Here is a 21,693-nt window from a genome sequence, read left to right as displayed (position 1 = left end):
TTCCCCAGAGTTTCCTAAAGCTCCTCTTGCACATGTTCTCACAAGGTTTCCATACATTTAGCTGTGTGGGGTTAAATCTGACATTAGGGTCGGTCCTCACAGGTATAGCAGCAGTAACGTGTGTATGACTGTGTTTGGCGTTGGAAAGACGCTCGTTTCCAATCTTGTCAGCTGTTGTTCTGTCGTTCCAAACGGGGCTCAGGAGAGATTTGGGGGTGGGGGAAGGAAGAGCCTGGCCGAATGTAATTTCTTGCCGTCCTGACAGCGCCGCGGAATAAAGTGGCGCTCTCTTCCCGGGTGATTGGAGGGAATTGCTTCTCGGGGTGACAAATGATTAGCTGTTATCTCAGACAGGATTTGAGTCCCGCGAGCAAGACGGCAAGTCAGCGGAGCGACCGGCCAGTCAGCCACCCGGCCGACTGACTGACTGCGCTGAGTCAGGTAACTCCGTGGGAGGATACAAGGGCGTATTCACAGGAAATTAAGTCGCCAGCCGCGGTTAACCGCCTCCTTCCTCCTCCTCCTTCGTCCCCCTATGAGGCCCCCACCAGGACAAAGCCTAATCCGCTCTGTCAGGGGCAGATTACGACTTTGTTTAATTGGAGATGGGCTTCGCTGACAGTGTTGTCGCCCAGTGGTGCAGGTGTTTTCATCAGTTCACCATTTGTATTCTTTACAGCCTGTGAAACTACATTCTGAACAGATATTGCAGCAATTATAGAGTCGAATTCGACAACAGTTTGGTCCATTAAAAGCTATAGAAATGTGAAAGATCCACATATTTATGGTGTAGCACCTCACACTGTCCTAAACCTGAGGCTGTAATGACAGCTGCTGTAAAACAGTTCAATTTATCTTTACAAGAAGAGGAAGAAGAAGAGCAGAGTGCACGCTGAGATGAGGAAATCTGTCTTGTTCCTTTATAGCAAGCCCTAATGAAGAGGGTTGATTCCTGTGTATCACACACGGATTTTGACACATTAATCCCTGGGTAGACTTCAAGCCTTTGTCCGTCTAATGGCTCTTTGGCACCTTGGATTCCTGTTGGAAGCCAATTTGTAGCACTGACATCGAGGCGGGCGAAGCAGCTCGGCGGCGGCGGCCACATTTGGAGAGAAAAGTCAAGGTGTTAAAGCCTGATTGGTTCCACTCTGCGGTGCAACGGGCGGCTGGTTGTCACCCCGCGAACACATGCTTCTCAAATGGGAAAATGTGCCCTTTTTGCACCTTAACGTGTACAGATAAGAGAATATGAGAGTTATAGTCACATTAGAAGAAGGCTTGAGGGGAGGGAGAGCGGAAATATCCCTCCGTCGCAAGAGTAAATAAGTTCTCCCCATGCCAGTGGAACCCCATGGGATCAATTAGCTGCCCATTACCATAGATACAGAGTTTCTTACGCAACAGCTTGATGGGAATCTGAGTGGAGGGACGGAGACGACGAGAATGTTTAAGGATCTTGTCAAACTTCACCTCTGGCTTGAACAAGCGTTGCGGGAGGCTCTGGCATGTCGTCCAGGTCACGAAAACAACATGAAAACGTCTCAGTCAGCCGCTCTGTTTTCATTACCTGAAACAACAAACAGAGGAGAGAAAAAAGGAGACGAGGAAGGAAAGAGTGAGTGCTCCCCTGGGGCGCCATTCACTTCCTGTGCAGATGAGGAGATAGGTGAGATTGGGCTCTCTTTTCCCTCATCATCTCTTGTGACTCTGGCATTTTTGGTCCCTTACTTTGAACACTGTGTGTTCTGCATTGGAGCTGCCAGGGTTAAAAGGGCCATTTCCCCATGAGCTAGTCGCTAACAGTGCCAGACTACTAGTCCCACTCCCACTGGGAGCACCCATGCTAAAAATGTATGCAGCTTTGGATAAAAATGTCCACCAACTGGCTCTTGCTATGTTAACTACACTTGAGGGAATTGTCCCACAATAACAACCACCCACCCGAGGTTCTGCATGAATCCTTCTCCTCTGCGACCACAGGGAAGAGGGCATTGTTCGGCAGTCCCGCCCTCGCTGGCCTGAGGTTGCTGATATTTTAACTAAGGTGATGATAGCCTCAGAGGGGCGTTCCCGCCGCCCGTCTGCTACCTCTCTCCCTCCGTGGGAGCTCGACTTTTTCAACTTCTTCCCCGTGATTTATGACCTCTCCATCAGACACATCCCTTGGGTCCTCCCCCGGTGCAGACACAGCCCTGCCACAGCGACTCCTGACTAAAATGGATTAGGTGCAGTTATCCGCAAATGGATCCTCGACTACCTCTGTAACTCGCTGGCTTAGACGTCGCCCGGTTTGATTGCAAAGGTGGAGTGGGGCCTGAGCGGCTCGCTCTGATCCGTGGCGTCTCTGTTTGCCCGCCGTAATTACCTGTTTTGAATGAGTTAATAGCCATAGGAAACCTGCTTGCCGGGATAAAAGGGACAGTATCTGGCGTTCAAAGCGATGAGAGGGTTTTAACTGCACTGGGATGTGTGTGTGTGTGTGTGTGTGTGGGAGGGGGATACTTTTCCTTTATGCGCCCTCGAAAGGGAAGAAAAAAAGTTTCCTTATCAGGTATGTACTTAAAAGGATCCCAGTGCTGGAAGCGTACTGTCTTGAGGGAAAGCGGAGAGAAAGATGAAAGGCTTTTGTTAAAAGTGACGCTTGGCCCAGGTTTCCTGTGACTCCCCTGTCCCTCCCCGCCTGAGTGCTCGCCTCTCTTCCTCCCACTTTTGCCTTCGCCGCCTCGCAATGCTGTCTTTGAGGGGGGAAAAGTAAACCCGTCTTGCCGCCTGCCGGTGTTAGATTAAATACCGAGATGGCGACAGGAAAAAGGCAGGGAGGAAAAACAAAAAAAGTGGCTGGCTGCTTAGCTTGCTGGCTGGGCCGGGGTGAGGGATGTTGGAGGAGAGTTATCAGGTTGGCGACGGAAACTGCCAGTTAGTCAGCAAGACTCCCAATCTGGCGTAGTCCAAACATGCCGCCCCGGGTTTTCGATGACACGGTAATCTGTCCCAGGGAGTTCAGGGTTGATCTAAAAGAGAGCTCATCTTTTTTCTCCCCTTATCACACCGACATAGCAAACTGGAGGTGCCTGAGGCCACTAACACAATAACAAGAGAATAAAATGATCTTCTTGAGGGAGGCTGTATTGAGTGCATTTTTCATGGCTTGAACTATGTCCTGCTGGGCTTTAATTCATTGGTAAACACAGCATTATTGGACACATTTACACTGTGCAAATCTTACACAGGAAAACAGAAATGATATGACATCTGGGAGCTGTGAAAATTGGAGACCTGTGGAGGCTTCTTGCGCCTCTGAGACGAGCTTTCTAAGGGATGTGAAGGAAGTATCAAGAAACAATGAGTTTATGTGTTGGCTTAGTTCCCCTATCGCTCTCTCTCTCTCTGACTAATCAGCACTGCTAAGAGAAACGGTAATAGCTTGCGTGCAGTGACAGTGCCCTGGCAGGTTTGTAAGCGCTCCACTAGGGAGAGAAAAAAGCAGCCGGCTCTATGCATCCTAGAAATGAGACTCAATAATGTGTTTAACTTGTAAACTAGTGCGGGTGACAGATTACGGGCGGTCCAGCAGTGTGGCGAGGCGCCCGACGTCTCCGCCGTTCACCTTTTGCCTCTACATCTGTCCTGCTAATGGGCTCCACTTCTCTGAAAGAAACCCAGCTCCTAAAATCCTCCGGCGAAGCTCTCATTCCTCCCCTCATTCTATTTCCCAATTAGACGAGAGGGCATGATTAGTTTATTAGCAGTAGCAAAAGCTCCGGCGAATGTGTTTGCGGATTCTTAGCCGTTAATGAGCAAATTCAAACCCTATTGAACGGACGCGGGTGGGAGGGGGAGGTTATTCGCGTGCGCGCTCGGCTAATAATAGCGTCCCAAAGACAAAAGATGGAGGAAATAGCATTATAGGAGGGGGGGCAGAACAATGGGAGCCTACCGGCGCTCTTAATGGCATGCTCTTTCATTTTTTAAATTGTTTCCCTTTTGGAATTATGTATGCTCGCCATCCTCTCCTTCAGGGTTTGGCAAAGCGTATATACACTCCTCTTCTTCCTCAGCCAGCCCTGCTAACACCAGGGAATAGAGGCAGGTCTTGAAGCACAGGAGACAGTAGTTCCACCTGTGGGAAATGAACTCCAGTGCAACCCCCTCTTTGTTTTCCCTCAGCCTTGGCAGGCTTAACCACCTCCTTTACAAGGCAGGTAAATTGTTCATTAGGGCTGAGGTAAAAGGGGGGTGGGAGGTGCTGAGTTTTTTTTTCTCCCTCGCACGGAGGCTGAGAAGTGCGAAGAACAAACAAGTCGGAGCATTTGTTCAACGGTGTAATCTACACATCAATTATCCCGCCGAGCTAATTAGCACCTCGGCGTACCCCAGGTACCTGAGCACTCACACATGCTCGACTCTTTCAAGCCACTGATCAAAAAAAGGAGAGGATTGACAGAAACACGGGGAGGCAGAACCCAAGGGTAGGTGGTGGAGGTGGGGGGGGGAGCCTTAGATCAAAATTTCCTTTTTACTTACAGTATATGGAGACTACAGAGTGTGTGAATGTGCATGTGTTGCAGCCATTCACGTCATGCCAATGGAGCTACTCAATTATGTAAGCCGTAATATATATCACTGAGTATGTGCTATCTTACCTGATGGTAAGAAATCATCTAAAAGTAGCCTTTCTTTTGGTTCATTGTTGTGTTTATCCTGAGATATACTCACCAAACTACCTCCAGTAATGTCACAAATTATTAAATCAGAGCGATATTAACGCAAATTTGTTAAACGCATTAACACAACTTGATTTTGAGGTTGTAGCGGGTTCAGTTTTGAAGCTAGAGTGAAGATACTGGGATCATATGAAACTAGAAAACCTAAAGAATTCATTTGTACCAACCATGTCATCCTGCTCCTTGAAGAGGTGCTTGAAGTCCCGCCTTTTCTTCCGTAACGTGGTGATGTCACCAAGTAACACATTTGCATAACGGCTAGTTTGGCTCGCCCTCAAACAACGCTAGTTAGAGCGGAGCTGGAGCCGAAGAGTATCGAGACAAACCAGCAATGGAAGCATAATAGGTCCTCTTTAAACACATTATGTCCATAACAAAGAATCAAAAGGTGTTTTTTATTCACTCTTTATTCCATTATTTTTGTTGCTTGTAATTTTTGTGATCTAGGAATTCATAGTTAATGTCACTCAGGGTGAGAATTACACTTTAATACCTGAAACACAATTAAAAAATCACCACAACCAATCATAGATAATTTGTTAAACATCATCATTAGAGTATTTTTTACAACTATCATGCGGCTGACCCTTATTATTACCTTTATATGCTGTCATTCTGGGGATTTAAGCCAATTATCTCATAATTGCACTCATTGTTCAGCGTCTAAAATGGAAAATATACATGATTTAAAAGGCAGGGATGGAGCTGTTAAAGACAGAACGAATGAAATAAATGGATGTATTAAAGGCTGCACCTGTAAACATGGAGGTGGATGCTGTTTTGAACTTGCCAGTTAAGCTTTCTTATTAAGGTGTAGCTCGGTATGTGAAAGAGCCGTAGGTATCCACCTCCCCCGCCGCTCCCCCCCCTCCTGCTTCCACCCTCAACTCCCACCATGTAATTAAAAGTGTAGTTTTCGCCCTCCTGCGGCTAGATAAGAAAGACAGGTACAACATGAAAAAAAGAAACACAACTGGCGAGAGGGAAGAAAAGGAAACAAAATGCCTCGGTCTGCTCCTGTTTACTCCCACCCACGTCATGTATAAGTCATGGGCTCTGGGGCCTCCGACTGCAGCGCTGCCTGTTTGTGCCGTTTACCGAGATCGAGAGAGAGGTTAAGTTGTGTCATCTCGCTGCTGTCTTACACCTGGCGTACCTTGCCGCTAGCGCTGGCGCTGGCGAACGCACACACATGTTGTGGTGAAGAGGGAAGGTGTGCAAAACGCTCGCAATAATCAAATCGATTCAGAGATGCATTAATAAATGTTTACATCCGTACTGTAAAGATACCTGCAGGCTACAAACTTTACACATCTCACTGAACAATCAAGAGCGACCAGGAGATGCTTTTGGACGCTCAGGTCGTTGCCGTGACAATAAGCTATCCTCCCTCCTCCTCCTCCTCCTCCTCTTCCTCCCCCCGTCTGGCTGGCTGGTAGCTAATTGGGAAGTTGGTAACAGTGTCAGAGAGAGTCGCCTTTCTCCAGAGGGCTCTCCCTCTCTGCGAGGGCCCAGGCCACCTCTCCAGTGTGTGTGTGTGTGTGTGTGTGTGTCATTTACTGATTGGAGAGCCCAGTTTGCCGGTTGCCTGCTGGGGATGACACACACACACACACACACTCCCCATTTCCTGGTGCTTGTTTGATACCTGGTGGGGATGCTATTCAGGTGACAAAGGTCTGCTCTGTGTGTGCGTGTATTGGTGTGTATTGGTGTGTATGTGTGTGTGTATTGGTGTGTGTGTCGGTGTGTGTGTGTGTGTGTGTGTGTGTGTCGGTGGGGGTAACAGATGTGGTTTTACACTCTCATTACCATGTGAATGAGGCCCTGGGCCCCCAGATTGGCTCGGACCAGAGAAGAGGAGGAAGACGTCCCCCCTCCTCACCCTCCTGTGGCCCCTCACCTGGACCCCCCCTACCCCCACCCCCACCCCCCCAGTTCATCCTGTCTGATCTCTTTAGTCCATCTGAGGTCCCTGCATGACCCCCCCCCTCCCTACACACACACACACACACATTGATCGACCTTTAAACAGCTGGTGACTGGCAGAGTTTTATGACGGCGAAGAGGTCTCACTCTGCCCTGTTTTGTCTTGACGTTCTCCTACTTATGTAGAGTGCTGCAGAAACGAGTCCTAGAACCCGGACATGATCTTTGCCTAAACCTAACTATGTAGTTTTATTTTGAAAAGACTAGAGCGGAAATTGACATGTGGCTTTTTTACGTGTCTTTAAAAAAGCGGTTGCTAACAAGTGGCTAAATGAGACTACTTCAAATCATCACGCCGACTCTCTGTGTAGTTTGTTTATAGCCTAACGTTAGCTTTTTACTTCTGGCAATTGCATTCACGCTTCAAAAATCATAAAAGTGGTGTTCATTTGTGAAGATTATCTTTCTGAACAAAATGTAAAAGTATCATAAACATGTTTATTTTCTGCAATAATCCAAAACCCAAGGGAAGCAGGGTTAACGATGTTAACTTCCTGTTTGGACAAAAATACGTCATCCCTGCACCACTCTGTTGAAGAAACACAAGTGGTCATCCTCTTATCACCTAATAATGCATTAGGAGTATGTTCCACACACTCTCCGTTGTTGTTTCTGAGGAGTATTGGCCGGTGAGAAAAGGTTGTTTTAGCTCTCAGGTGCTGTTTTGTTGAGATAAACGTGGCCATGGCCCCGTCGTTGCTGTGGACAGGAATGCAAAAACAACCTTGGCCAGATCAAACCGGCTGCTATCTGGCGTCCTGCTCCACAGTGTTGGTGTCTGAGGAGAAAGGTGAAAGAGTCTGTAACAGCTGCATAAAAAAAGAGGATTTCACTTTTAGAAAAGAGCCCTGGCTGCGTTGCTCAACTCACAGACCAAACGAGGATAATTCATGTCCTGAAATGAAGTCCTCCAGCCTGGATTCCCTTGATTTTTACATTTCTAAAAGATGAACTTCAAGCAGTGATTAATTCTTTTCTTCCAAAATAGATGCATTTGAGAGGAGAAGCCTTGATTTGTTTCTTCTTCCCGTCTGGATCTCATTCTCTCTCCTCCTCCCGGTGAAGGAAATCAGCATCAAAAGCTTCTGTTAGCCCGTAATTACAGCTCAGGTTCTGCTTAACTGTTATTAACAAAAAAGTACAGTAATCTGGCCTGGCAGTGCAATATGTTACCGTAGCTTTCTAATTAATCTTACAGGGAGCGTAATAAATTTACAATATCAGATTGGCGCAATACTGTATATAGATTTATTAAAGCTTTTAATCAGTTCTGGCAAAATTAATTTTGCAATGATTGCTTACATTTGAATTTGCATATACTTAGTGCAAGTAATTTATTTTTATAGATTCTTTTTTATTAAAACGAGGCACGTGGGGGCCGTCAGGGATGAAGAATTGCTGGGTTTTGCCTCTCTGTGCTGCGAGGGGAAGAGTTTCCTCATCGCTGACGCGACACCTGTCCTCATAGCAACTTCTCTACCTTTCTCTCAATCATCACAAGTCATCTGAAGACACAGGGAGGTTTTGTCTCCTTGTTTTCCTCTCTTGTAAATACTCCTATGAGCCCGCTGCAACCTTCAAATCTCAGGTTGCATTAAAGAAATTAGTGCCGTTAAAGCGTCAAAAGTTTACTTGTAAGCGTCATTTCTTCCATTGTTTTGGTTGCTTGTAGTTTTTTAATGTCGCTCAGGGTGAGAACTACACTTTAATACCTGAAACATAATTAAAAACTGACCAAAACCAATCATGGATGTTTTTTTATCTCTTGATTTAATCTGTTAATCATCATCAATAGAGTATTTTTTACACCTATCATGCAGCTGACCCTTATTATTACCTTTATATGTTGTCATTCTGGGAATTTAAGCCAATGATCTCATAATTGCACTCATTGTTCACCGTCTAAGATGGAGAATATACAGTTGGGAGGTGATTTAAGTGGCAGAAAAGAGACAAAAGAATCAAATAAATGGAAATATTCCAGTAAAGCTGAAGGTGTAGCTCAGTTTTCTACCTTTCTCTGAAGTGCTCTGAAGCCACAGGAAGGTTTTATTAGACATAAAATCATCCTAGAAATGTCAAAATGCTGTTTTCCTCTCTTGTAAATACTCGTCCACTCCCACACACTCACACTTCCACACATAAACAGGAGCGGTGTAGCACTTCCAGGCCAGATAAGAGTGATTCATAAACAGATGAACCCAAAGCAGATGTGTTATCACGGTGGCGCTGCGCACAAAGTACTGCAAGGCCACGCCGGCTCTCATGGGGCCTTCGAACACACACACACGCACACACACACACACATGAAGCTAGGTTGTGATATTAAACAGTCGGAGCTGATAACAGACGGCTGTGACGCCCCCGCCGCCTCGACATCTAACCTGATACGAGGCGGCGTCAGCAGATTCCTCCACCTGAGTGGGTCTTTTCTACACGTGTGTGCTCCTATTTATAAAAATGTTCCGCATGCCGCGTCCTCATGTGTGAGTGTGTGCGTCTATTTTTATGAATGCATGTTGCTGCTAGATGTAGGTGTGTGTGTGTGTGTGTGTGTGTGTGTGTGTGTGGAGGCCGGGGCGTGGACTCATGGCATTGAGCCACGGTGTCCCTTTGAGACTGGGCAGGAGGAGGAGGAGGAGGAGGAGGAGGAAGAGAGGCCGTAGAGAAAGAGGAACGATTTAGATAACAGTCTTTTGGCGTACACACACACACACACACACACACACACACACACACACACACACACACTGGCTGCTATCGGAAACACATTATTATTGAAGAGAGCTGACCACAGGAGAACCCTGAGATAGGCTCTTATATTTTCCTCCCTCCCCAGGGGAGAATTCATGAATTAAATCTTTCTATTAAAGGTAACCCTTCCCTCCTCCCACAAGAATACAAACCAGACGAGAGAGATTCTTCATCCTGCTGATTATTTCCATTATCAATGAATATCTTGATTCTTTTTTAGATGAATTGATCAATTATTTAGTCTGTAAAATGTCAGAAAGTAGCTCCCAGAGCTCAAAGTGACGTCTTAAAAACAGTCAAGAATTTAAAGATATTCAATTTAAAATTGCGTAAAATAGGAAACCTGTGAATATTTCACCTGTTTGCTCAAAAATGACTTAAACGTTCAGTCAAATTTGTTGTTGATGATGTATTAATTATTAAATTATGAAACAGAATTTAGAAATTCTTCCTTCTAGGGCTAAAACTAGTGATTATTTTCATTATCCATGAATCTCTGGATTGTTTTTTTAGATTAATTGATCAATTATTTAGTCTATAAAATGTCAGAATATAGAGAAAAATGTCTATTTTAAACGACCAGAGCTCAGGATGACGTCTTTAAAAACTGTTTAAAATTTAAAGATGTTAAATTTACAATTACGTAAAATAGAAACATAAAAATGTAAGTAAATATTTCACCTGTTTGCTCAAAAATTACTTAAACAATCAATCAAATTTGTTGTTGATGACATATTCATTATTAAATTCTAGAACAGAATTTAGAATTTTAGAAATTCTACGGTTGCAACTAGTGATTATTTTATTTTTTGATTACTTGATCGAGTCTATTAGTCTATAAATAGTCAGAAAATAGAGAAAAATGCTTGTCGTAAGCTTCCAGATCTCAAAGTAAACAATCTGAAATTTAAAGATATTCAATTTACAATTATTTAAAATTGGGTGAATATTTAAAACCTGTGAATATTTGACTTAAACATTCAATCAAATTTGTTGTTGATTATTTATTTTATTTTATTTATTTTGAGAAAAATGTGCATTTTAAGCCCCCAGAGCTTTTTTTAAAGAGTAACGTCTTTATAAAACAGTTTAAAATTAAAAAATATTAAATTTAAAACAGAAAAAAACAGCAAATTCTCACATTTTAAAAGCAGATTAATGTTTAAAACCGGTGAATATTTGACCTATTTTCTCAACAACCAGACAAATTTGTTGTGGATTTTTTTCTGTCGATTAACTGATGGATTAATTGTTAAATTATTAAATAAAAGTGTACAAATTTTGCAGATTTGCGTTATGTTCATGTTTGGGAAACATATAATTTGTTAGTGAATTTATCAAAATAAAAAAGCAACAACTAAGATGCCCAAAAACTCCAACTAAAACTAAAATGTGTTTTATTTTTTGCAATTTTTTACCGCTGCAGCGTCTCATATTAATATATGCATGTTTATCAGTATTCAGCTGCAAACACGTAAACACACACGTCCTTTTATTATGGCGAGACAGATTCCTCACATCTGCTTTATTAGCTCGTCTATATTAACGTGCAGGTGCTCTTGTCACCGTAGTCGCTGCTTCTTCTTCTTCTTTACATTTATATACACACACACACGCACACACACACGCACACAAAGCCTCGCAAATAGTTTAAAGTGCTCGCTGCATTCATTCAGCTGGGAGCATAAAAAGGGCCTTTATAGTGGAGGGGAAATTAGCGATGGTCTCTCTTATGTGTGTGAGAAGCAGCGCTTCGCCTGCGTCGACTCCAAAACTGGAAGCAGTTCACCCGGCAAACGTTTTCTTTTTTTCCCTCCTCAGTGTGTATTTGGTTAGTTACAGTAATTACGGCCCAATAACTGACAGCCAAAACCAGGCAGGAGAAAGTAGAAGGGGGCTGTTTTTCCTCCGCCGCGCGCTGCCTTGCTGCCGAACATCTGCTGAGAGATTTGCATATTAATTAACCCATATTAACTCTAATTATTCTGGGAAATTATCAAATAAATTAAATTTTCTAATTTTAACCGTTTTTTTCACCCCTCTTGCCGTTGCTTGACGTGTGTCAGGGTAACATCAGGAGGCTCACCTGAGCCAGGATAAAATATATAACCCTCAGTGGCTCCCCCCTGCCTCCTCTTCCTCCCCTTCCTCCTCTTCCTCTCTCAATCCTCCCTCCCACTCTCCTGGCCTGGGAGTCCTGAGGGCAGCCAGGGGAAGCTTTTGTGTGTCTTTTTTATTCTTCTTCTTTGGCTTGTGTGACGAGGAGGAGGAGGAGGTAGAGGAGGGAGGTGGAGGGGGGTTTACTTCGAACATTTGTTGGAGGCAGGAACATGTGTGAGCTGGGGGAGGAGGAGGAGGAGGAAGAGGAGGAGGAGGAAGGGGGGCACAGATGGTGAATCCATGCAGGACCCAGCAAAGGTGGGACCTCTGAGCTGTTGAGCAAACCTTGCAGCTTTCTGTGCCTCGCTCTGTCTCCCCCCCGTCCCCTCTCCCAGCCTGTTGCTCCGGCCTCCTCCGCAAATAAATGGGACTTTAATTGAATTAGAGTCAGAGCTGCTGCGAGGGTCTCCTCACGGACAAAACCCAGCGGCGAGGTGACGGATGCGTGGCGACGACGTGCTGGAAGTTTAAATCATTTAGGTGTGTTATATGTAGTGTCGGGGGTTTAAAGAGAAACATTTGGTCTAAAGGTCTTCTCATCGCACGTCAATTTAAAATGATATCAATGTCTGAGTTTATCCACACCGAATCCCAAACTTTCCTATTTCACAATGCGGTGATTTTTTGCTGTTTCTAAATTTGTCACTGTCACAATTCTGTTTATACCGTCACACAACAATATGGGTATGGACCTCGCAAAATAGTGTCTTCTGTTGAGGTTTGCCAGTGAAGTTTTGAACGCCTGTCACCATATTTTATGATGCCACCACCCTAAAAAACATGGGGAATTAAGTTAAATGGAAGTTTTAGTGTTGTAACTACAGTTTGGGTTGTAAATGTTGAATTAGATCTTAGATGACCACAGCCATACCTTTAAAATCAGACATTGCCACCTCCGCACACAACACTTTATATCTATTTATTTAACCTTGATTGAGTCCTGGTACCTGTAAATGTGTTTTAATGTGTCCTGTCTGGATGTGATATGTTGTCTTTTAATGTACCCTTTTTAATAGCAGTTTTTGCACATGCAAACCAAACACAAATTTCTTCCTTTTGTCTGCAAAAAGAAGACAATAAAGTATTTTCTATTCTATTCTAATTAACTGTTTACCCGTCGATGCAGCTACAAGAGGAGATGTGCAGCTTCAGACTACTTTTGTATTCAGTTTGAGAGGTTTTTACCCTCCTGGAAGATGCTGATTACTTTAGTAATACTTTAGTTTATTGGGCTTTAAAACAGTCAGGCTTTTATTTAACTAATTTATTAGACTTATTAATGTGAATTATGTTTCTTCTCACCACGCAGAGAGACTTATTTTACTGTTGTTTCCTCTTAATTTAAAGAGAAAAGTCGTCGTGCTGAACAACTCATATCAGTCAAACACTTCACTTTTCAGCGACACCCCTCCCCCCTGTATATGCACACACACACACACACTGGCCAGACAGACACACACACACACACACACTCCCAGGTTGCGTTTACACTTCACTGAGTTTTCACCATTCATCGTCTCCCCCCCTCCCCTCACCCCTCACTCTCTCTCTGTCTCCTTTCAGGGCTTTTGTTTGCCCTCTGCCACCGTCCTTTCACCGACTTGGCCCTGATTTGCCCCTTGTGCTCCGTCGCACCATTATACTGAGACAAGATAGCACAAAATATCCAAACATGTCTGCTATTCTTTTGTCTGGCGTCACTCTGGGTTTCAGTTCACTCCTACACGGCACTGAGGGAAAATCATTACCTGAGGATTTATTTTAAACATTTAATCTTTAAAAGTTCACCAGTTTGGTCAAACAGTTAAAGCCAACTGTGTTTTGCTTAATCTGAATTTTATTTTCTCCTATAAATAGATGTTTTTTTGTGTCTTAATCTGTAATTACTAACAAATATTTTATAAAAGGTTTTATTTCTCGATGGCAGCGTCTTTGTCAGACTCATCGGTCGAAGTAAACCCGTTCTTAATGTCGTGAATTAAACAAAAACACTTGCTTAGGTTCAGGCAATAAAAGAAAAACATGGTTGTGTTTAAAATAACTATATTTGTACAGTTTAAATGTGGCTTGACGTTGTGAACACGGGACACCAACGAACAGCTGATTGTAACGTGAAACTGAAACGTAAGTTCAGTTTAAGTTACTTACAATTAATTCATATTTCTTATCTTCTTACCTTTCAAAAGAGACCGTATGTATGCATATATGTCTTATGGTTGAAGAGCCGCTCCTGATTCATTTTGGGTAGTTATTTAGGCGTTTTATTCCAAGGAATAGGGCCAGCACTTTCCCTGAGTGTTTAATATTGACGTGGATAGGTTTACATTGTAGTTACGCTTGAATGCTGACCGCCGTGACAAAGCCTCAGTGAATGAGAACGGGCTGCTTGTGTTAGAGGCAAATACAAGAATATATCAAGAATTGGGTCGTCAATCGATTATTTATCTGTTCAAAATGTACCTTAAAGGGAGATTTGTCAAGTATTTAATACTACAAATATACAAATATGCTGCTTTATGCAAATGTATGTATATATTTATTGTTGGAAATCAATTAACAACACAAAACAATGACAGATATTGTCCAGAAACCCTCACAGGTACTGCATTTAGCATAAAACAATATGCTCAAATCATAACATGGCAAACTGCAGCCCAACAGGCAACAACAGCTGTCAGTGTGTCAGTGTGACATGGTTGGTACCGATGGATTCATTAGGTTTCCTAGTTTCATATGATGCCAGGATCTTCACTCTAGCTTTAAAACTGAGCCCGCTACAACCTAAAAATCGCGAAGTGGCGATAAAGAAATTAGTGGTATTAAAAACGAATTTGCGTTAACGTGTTATTAGCGCATTAACTTTGACAGCCCTAATAAAAAACGGTGACAAAAAGCAAAAGTAAAAGCAACCAAGAGTCCGTAAAAGAATAAGTAGTTAATGTAAAGTGTCTTCATGTAGGTGTGAGGTTTCCATCAGACAGGAGTAAGACTTACCCGAGGAAGTGTTTAAACTGTTGCAGACAGGAACAATGGCAGACAAAAGGTCATCATGAGAATCCACTACCGCCGGCCGTAGCCACGAGGCAGCGACCTCGCTTCCACCTTAATGCCCTCCCACACACACACACACACACACACACACTGCTCCCCCATCTCCCTCGCAGCCATCCAGGTGATCCGCTTGGCTCACATTCATGAGACAGGGAGCGAGCGTGAGCAGTTATCGTCCAATAGGGAGAATGTCCTGGCTCATTATCGGCGTAGGAGGCCGAGCGTGTCACCTGGAGCTAAGCCCCGACACTCGACTAAAAAGTCAGCCGGGGTTAGCGTGAGAGCGCCAACGTGGGTGTTAGTCATTCTCCCTGCAGCCATCACCTCCACCGACAGAAAGAGCTCTCCTTCTCTCTGGCAGGAAGGCTGTTAGTGCAGCCTCCTCTGGGCGCTGGACGACTACTCTGGGAGTGTTAAATAAATGTGATTATACCTGTTAGCGTTGTCAAATGGTTTTCCTCGGCAGAGTGCAGGTGTAGCACCTCTGAACTCGGCTTTTAGAGCTGCAGAAGGGAAGATTATTACGTTTAAATATGTTTTAAATAGGAGAAAAGTTCTCTCATTTGGTTATGCAGTTTAGTTGTAAGGGTACCTAAATACCTAAAACTCTCCTTTCTCTTTAGTTTAATGGTGTTGTATTACTGAATATGAGGGTAATGAAACCTGGCACTTTACATTTCATCACCTCTACAAGACCTAAAAGTAAATTCCCGTTCAACAAATGTGAACACAAGCTCATTTTCTGACTCTCAGTTTGAAAGAAATTCCTGGCATACATACCACGCAAAGTTTCTCCACAAACAGATGCATGGGGTCATTATCAAAAGCACGACTCGGTGGCCGCGTATTCCTCCGAGTGACTTTGGGTGTCTTTGAATGCAGCGTGTGGTCAGACGGAGAGAGTCGATTAGGACTCCAACATTAAAGGCTGTTTTGATCACTGGTTCATTCGCTGGCTGTCAAACCTGAAGCTTTGTAAACACAATCATTTCAGATTTCAGATTAATTCTTCTCAGTATATGCAGAATACAACTGCCACGGCTTCTTCTTCTGTATTTATCTTCATGAAAGAAATGATGGGATTTTAATAAGACTTTGCTCTCTGCTCTGTCACCGCTGATGCTTCCAGCCATCCTAATCAATACACAATATTCCTCTCCTCTCTGTGCTCTCTCTGAGTGACACCATAATGCCAGGCCTGTGAAAGGGTTATGTCAGATAGTTTAAAACCCCGTATTAAACAACGCTGTTACATGTGTCATTTTAATTATCTCCAAGTCAAAGAGGCTCCTTTTATTTACCTTTAAACGGCGGGAGGAATAAAACAGAAAGCAAACAGGTAGCAGGAGTTTGTAAGACGTCAGATGCTTTTGTTGAGGATGACACTTAAGGTAAGAAAAGGAGTAAACATTATCTTTTCTTTGTCTTTCTCTCTCCTCAGCAGCACAAAAGGCTGATTAAGAGCGAGGTTTGGAAGGGGGGGGAGGGCGGCGAAATAACTGCCTGCGAAATATTAGTAGGTTAGAATTACTTTGTTGCGTGACACAATACCAATAGATGCTTCTTCAAGGCTCTTGTCAGCGGTGGCACCTAAACAATGGCGGCTTTCTTGACGTTAATACTACGCGTTTGACTTGACGAGCACCCCACTGTCATTTCGCCTTCTTGGAGGTATACGTTGAATGCGGAGGAGACAGTAGATTGCGTCTACTGTAGACAGTTCAACGCCCCCACGCTTAAATGTGTTCAGAAACTTGAGAACAAGACGTCACGGGAGAAAAAACAGCAGGAGACAGAAATAAAAATGAAGGCTCCACTTTGGACTTTTTTTTCTCAATCATGCCCTGAAAAGTTTGATCCACAATGGTGCATGTGGGAGTCAGAACGGTGTGCGTTGCCGCGGTGGATGTGTTGCTAAACAAAAAGAAGCTCCCTCGCTCCTTTTATTGGGGAAGAATAGGCCCTTTAAAACCTGTCCAGCCTTAGATAATTTCATTCAGCCGGCCCCTGCTCCGCCGTCATTGAATCTGCATCCAGAGATCAGGTTCACAGCGACGGGTTGATAGCTTCCCAAGCCTCTTGGCCTTTTGTTCTACCAGCCCCCTCCCTCCTCTGGAGGCTGGGGGACACAGAGCTGATGGGACATGGCTGAGAAAACTCAGGTCTGACGGGCCTCAAATGATCATTTTATTGTTTTGCGTTGATTCCCAAGTTTCAATCATCAATATGTGAAGCTAAACAGGTTCCCTCTTTCAATATATATCCTTTCAAATAAAAGCACAATATGAGTTGTACCAAGGTGGACCACCCAGGAGTCCTAACGTCTCCTGGTCTCCAGCCTCCGCTGCCTTTTTTGTCATCTCCAAGGAGCATTACTGAGTCTGAACTTGCCTAAACCCTTGTGATCACACCTCTTGAAAAGGTTTTGTTTCTTCTGTCGATTGGTATTCGAGGCAGGTCACCGCACTCCCACCCTCCTCCTCCTCCTCCTCCTCCTCCCTCCTCCTCCTCCCTCCCGCCTGCCTCCCCTCCCACGTTTGAAAGCCCTGTTTTCATTTTAATTTGCACCTGTTGTGCAGTTGTTCGCTGAAGGCAAGTGCGGACCAGTCAATCGTAGGGAGACGTGTTAGGAGGAGATGTGGGGAGGCTTATCTTTTCATATGGATAATGTCATGCATGGACTTCTTGATTCTGGGGAAGTTCAAGAGGCAGCGACACTTTCAGGACAAAATATGGCACGTAAAAAGCTGCATATTAAACACCATTTATAAAACAATCTATTAGATATAAATGTGTTGATTTCCACCACAGACTTATGAGCGTGCTGCAGCTTTTTTTATTGCTCAGAAACATAAATTCAACACATTAAAAAGCTTCTTCGCCATGGTGGCTCAAAGTCTGGGTCCTCCCATGATCGGCTCCCACCGCAGAACATTCTTGCACAAGCTGCCAATGAGGTGTGTCCCCGTGTTGATGCCATGCTTCTGGCTCGCCTCGCGCTCCATCTGCGCCTCGCCAGTTAGTCTTCTGACGTACCCGTTTCTGCCACGATTTACGCTGCGGCGAACCTGCCGATGTTGGTGACTAATTTGCACGCGAGCCACCTTTGATTGAGTTCACAGCCCCTTATTCATTTACAGGCCGTCTATTTTAAGAAAAGCAGACATATGTGTTGGTGTTATGGAAGCGGGCGGGCCCTGCTGATGCTGCTTTTGAGTGTGTGTGTGTGTGTGTGTGTGTGTGTGTGTGTGTGTGTGAGTCTACCTCCTCAATAGGCCTCAAGTCCTATCATTATATTTTCATATGTTAGGAAACATTTATGTTCACAGTTCACTGAACGATGCAAATGTGAAGACATCCGAGGGGTACATGTGCTGAATAATCTAAATGACTATAGGTTAAGCCTTTTGTATGCATAGCAACAACATTTGTCATATTGTGCGAGCTATGCGGAGCATCTCAGACGTGGCGGCAATGCTCCGGCAGCAGAGCCGTCCTGAAAGGTGCAGCTCGTTGGCATCCCAGGCATGTGAGCAGGACTGAAAATTAGTGGCTATTTTGGCTCGCATCTCCTCGACAGCTGTCTGCCCACCGCTGCGGTTCAGTCACAGATTCCAGTCGCGGATGCTGTAATTGGGGTGTAACCCACAAAAAAAAAAAAAAGAGAAAGAAGCGCCTACGCCTTGGACCGAGCAGTGATGTGGGGTGACCTTTTTAATCTGGGAATAAACCTCAATTTCCAAAACAAGTCAAATCCCTTCTCAGATTCCTCTGTCACTTTATGTTTCCAAAGTCTACGCCTACATTCCTTCATCAATATCATTACGAGCTGCCACCCCGTCCCTCGGTCATATATAACGTTACACCACGTTACGTCTCTCCTTTGCTGACCTTCCTTTGTGTCTCTGTGTGTTACAGCTCTGAACTACGAGAATGTGGTGGAGACGGGCTCAGAGACAGAGGAGGAGGACAAGCTGCCGGTGTCCGAGGAAGACCCCCTGATCAACGGCGGGGGCAGCCCGGCCAGCCTCACCAACCCGGAGGCCTCGCCGCGTGCCGAGAGCCACGGCCTGCTGACCAAGGAGGAGGAGGACGACGAGATGAGGGACAGCGGCGTGGAGCACATCTGGCCTGACAACGACATGCTGAGTGCCTCCGTCGACGGTACTGGTGAGTGTCTGGACGTCCAAACTATACTATTTGTGGTGTGAGACACGTGACCTCTAAAAAGCACAAAAGGGCCCATAAAATGATAAAATAACTTTTCAATATTTCTGGCACTAAAACACATCTAGCCTTTGTTCTCCACCAGATGTGTGGGGTTCAGGTGAGCCGTCAATCACCAAAGCTACCACTAAGCTGACTTCCAGATACTTCACAGCGAATGTGTGCACATCCTGCCACTCGCGGTGTCGTCTTACGCCGTAAACCCCACCCATCTGGTGCCCGAGTAGACTTAAACAAACCCCACGAAGCGGCGTGCAAACAGTGCTTGAGCCAGGTCTGACGGCGGAGCCCCGATGATGCTCCCTCAGCAGACAGACGCGATAAACAGTTTCTCTGTGAGCGACGGAGACCATTTGGTTCACGCTTAGAGAAAAGTCCTGCCTCTGAGCCAAACAACAAAAAATATTTACAGTAATGTAAAAAAGCCTGCAGAGAGCTGCTGCAGAAAATGAAAAGCAGCAGAATGTGGTTGATGTGATTCAATGTTTCAGATGTGAGACATGTGAGGCTACTCTTACTCCGAGTGTATCAGTGTTTATGGCGTTTCAGCAGCGACGCCTCCTCCCTATCACGCTCCTAATCCCCGCCAGGTGACACCTCCCAAACTTGACTGACTTATCGTCTCTTTGTTGAGCGACTCCGATTGCCGGGGCCTCGGTCACGGATGCTTGAAAGATAAATACTTTTAATTAGGGGGCAGGGTATAATCATTAAAGGAAGCCAGACTGCTGCAAAAAGTCATTAACAATCTTAAATGAAATTTTTATTTTTATGATAGCCATTTACATGTATAATAAGAGTCAATGATTCTTGGAAGCATGTGACAGGAACAGAGTACGGCGAGAAGTCATGTAAGACAGCCAATTTAAATGAGCTGGGCTCCGCTATTCATTTCTGCTAATGAACTAGCTGTGCACGCCGCCGAAAAACGGAGGAACATTCAGCAGTCTTAAATTTTAATATGGGGGAAAATTGCACATTTATTAGGGATGAAAAAAACTTCTAAATAACAGTTCATATCGGCTCCTTAAGGGGGGGGGGAGGAAAGACAGTTTGGTAAATAAATCAAGATAAAGGATAAACAAGCTGTCGTTGCATACGGTAATTGTTTATTTGATAAAGACCCGCGGTGCCATAATGTCTGTAATTCAACTATGTTGCAATTCCCAGATAATATGCTTCTTGTGTGATAAAGTGTCTGACATATTTCGGAGAGCAAGGCGAGTTCATTAGAGCGTTTGGGAGTCTCTTTCCCAATCTTGCGGGTGCTGTGTTTCCCAGCCTGTTTTTTTTTTTCTTCTTGCTCGGTGCCTAAGTGTCTACAGTGATACCTCAGCACATAACTTAGGCCTGAGATAAGTCAGCACCCCCCCTCCTTCCTGCTCCGACTGATTTGCTCGTCACTCCCCTATCAAGGGTTTTTACGTAGCTCTTGGACGTGTGAGTGAATGTCTTCAGAAGTTTGGCAGTAAAAGTGTGGACAAATGTCGCCCAAAAACACAACCAGACGCTCCGAGGACTCATTACATGTGTTGTGATGCTTTAAAAGTGTCTTCTGCAATACAGCAACACACTTCAGATGAGTTTCAGAGTATTGCGTGTAAGAAAAAAAGTTTATCGTCGATCCAGGGCACAATCAGAGTCTTGTGTCTGGCGTTGTCCTTGACATTCCTTCATCCCACATTGAGGCTGGACGCGATGTGCTGGAAAGCATGACATCATTATCACTGACAGACATTTTCAAATAAATCACCTGCGTTCTCCCTTTGCCCTTTTTAAACTCCTCTCTAGGGCGTCAAGGATTTCTGACTTAACGTTGGCTTTAAAAACACCACTTCTTTTCCTCATGTTTGCTGGAGACACGTTATTTGGAAAGAAAAAGTTCTGTTTTATGACGTTTTTGCCAAATGTGTCCTTCTGTTTTTGATCAAACAGTGGTTCTTGTTGTCTTTGGAGATATTAATTTGCCATTTAAACACCTAGTGCATCCAGGAGTTTCTCACGTTTTTCAGTTAGTGTCGTGTTTCAGATGCTTTTCCAGCCTGCCAAGAATAAAAAACACTGTTTTCTTTGGCTGCTCACATTCGAAGGGATTGACACAAAATATCTGCAGTGTAAAAATATCAGCGATGGTTGTTTTGTGTCTGAGACTGTGAAGCTATTGTGTGCAGATTCAGGATAAATGAGGCACAAAGGCAGAACTTTAAAGCGACTGCGGTGACCGGCCGTAAAAATAGGAATGTTTTCAAAATAAACAGCATCAGAGCTGCTATGAAAATAGGTGGAATTACGGTCTGGCCAAAGGTATTCTGGACTCCTCCTGAGTCTCAAACCTCAACATCGCTCTTCAAGGAGGTGTGTACCTTACTGCCTCACGTCCTCTGTGATTTACTGCAGACAAAACACCAGCATTTAGCGGACGTCCAAAATGCTTTCCATGACCTAAAATAAGTGCATATTTGTGGCATAAATGACTCCTGAAGAAATCGAATCCCTCTTTTTTTCCCTTTTCTTTGTGACATTTTTTATATGTTGTGCACATTTGAGATACTCAAAGAGACACAGCTCTGGAACTAGTCATGCAGCAGCAGCATGAGTCCCTACAATGACACTTTGGCATGGTTTTATACATGTTATGTGTGCCAGAGGCCGTAGCAGTGAGGTGTACGTGGTATTAGCCTACCTCCTACTGGAAGCAGCCGTCCCTCCTTTCAGACCACAGATAACAAAAGTTTTCCAAGGTAAATAGGGGAGAGTGGAGGGCCAGTAAATCCCACCGGTCATC

At 44.3% G+C, this 21,693-nt stretch overlaps 1 protein-coding gene across 4 annotated transcripts in view; it reads left to right on the top strand.

Annotated features, from left to right (window-relative positions):
- zeb2b (zinc finger E-box binding homeobox 2b) overlaps positions 1-21,693 on the top strand; it is an 89,764-nt gene that overhangs the window by 47,811 nt on the left and 20,260 nt on the right. For 2 of the 4 annotated variants that reach the window (XM_074627485.1, XM_074627487.1), the window contains one exon: positions 18,600-18,851. In XM_074627485.1, coding sequence (XP_074483586.1) covers positions 18,600-18,851 — 252 coding nt within the window. Of the gene's footprint in view, positions 1-18,596; positions 18,852-21,693 lie in introns of all 4 variants that reach the window. The other 2 variants (XM_074627486.1, XM_074627484.1) reach the window with 1 other exon arrangement.

The sequence above is a fragment of the Sebastes fasciatus genome, chromosome 24 (assembly GCF_043250625.1).
Source record: "Sebastes fasciatus isolate fSebFas1 chromosome 24, fSebFas1.pri, whole genome shotgun sequence".
Classification (NCBI taxonomy): domain Eukaryota; kingdom Metazoa; phylum Chordata; class Actinopteri; order Perciformes; family Sebastidae; genus Sebastes; species Sebastes fasciatus.
The sequence above is the reverse complement of the archived record's forward strand: the minus strand, read 5'-3'. Positions and strand labels throughout refer to the sequence as shown.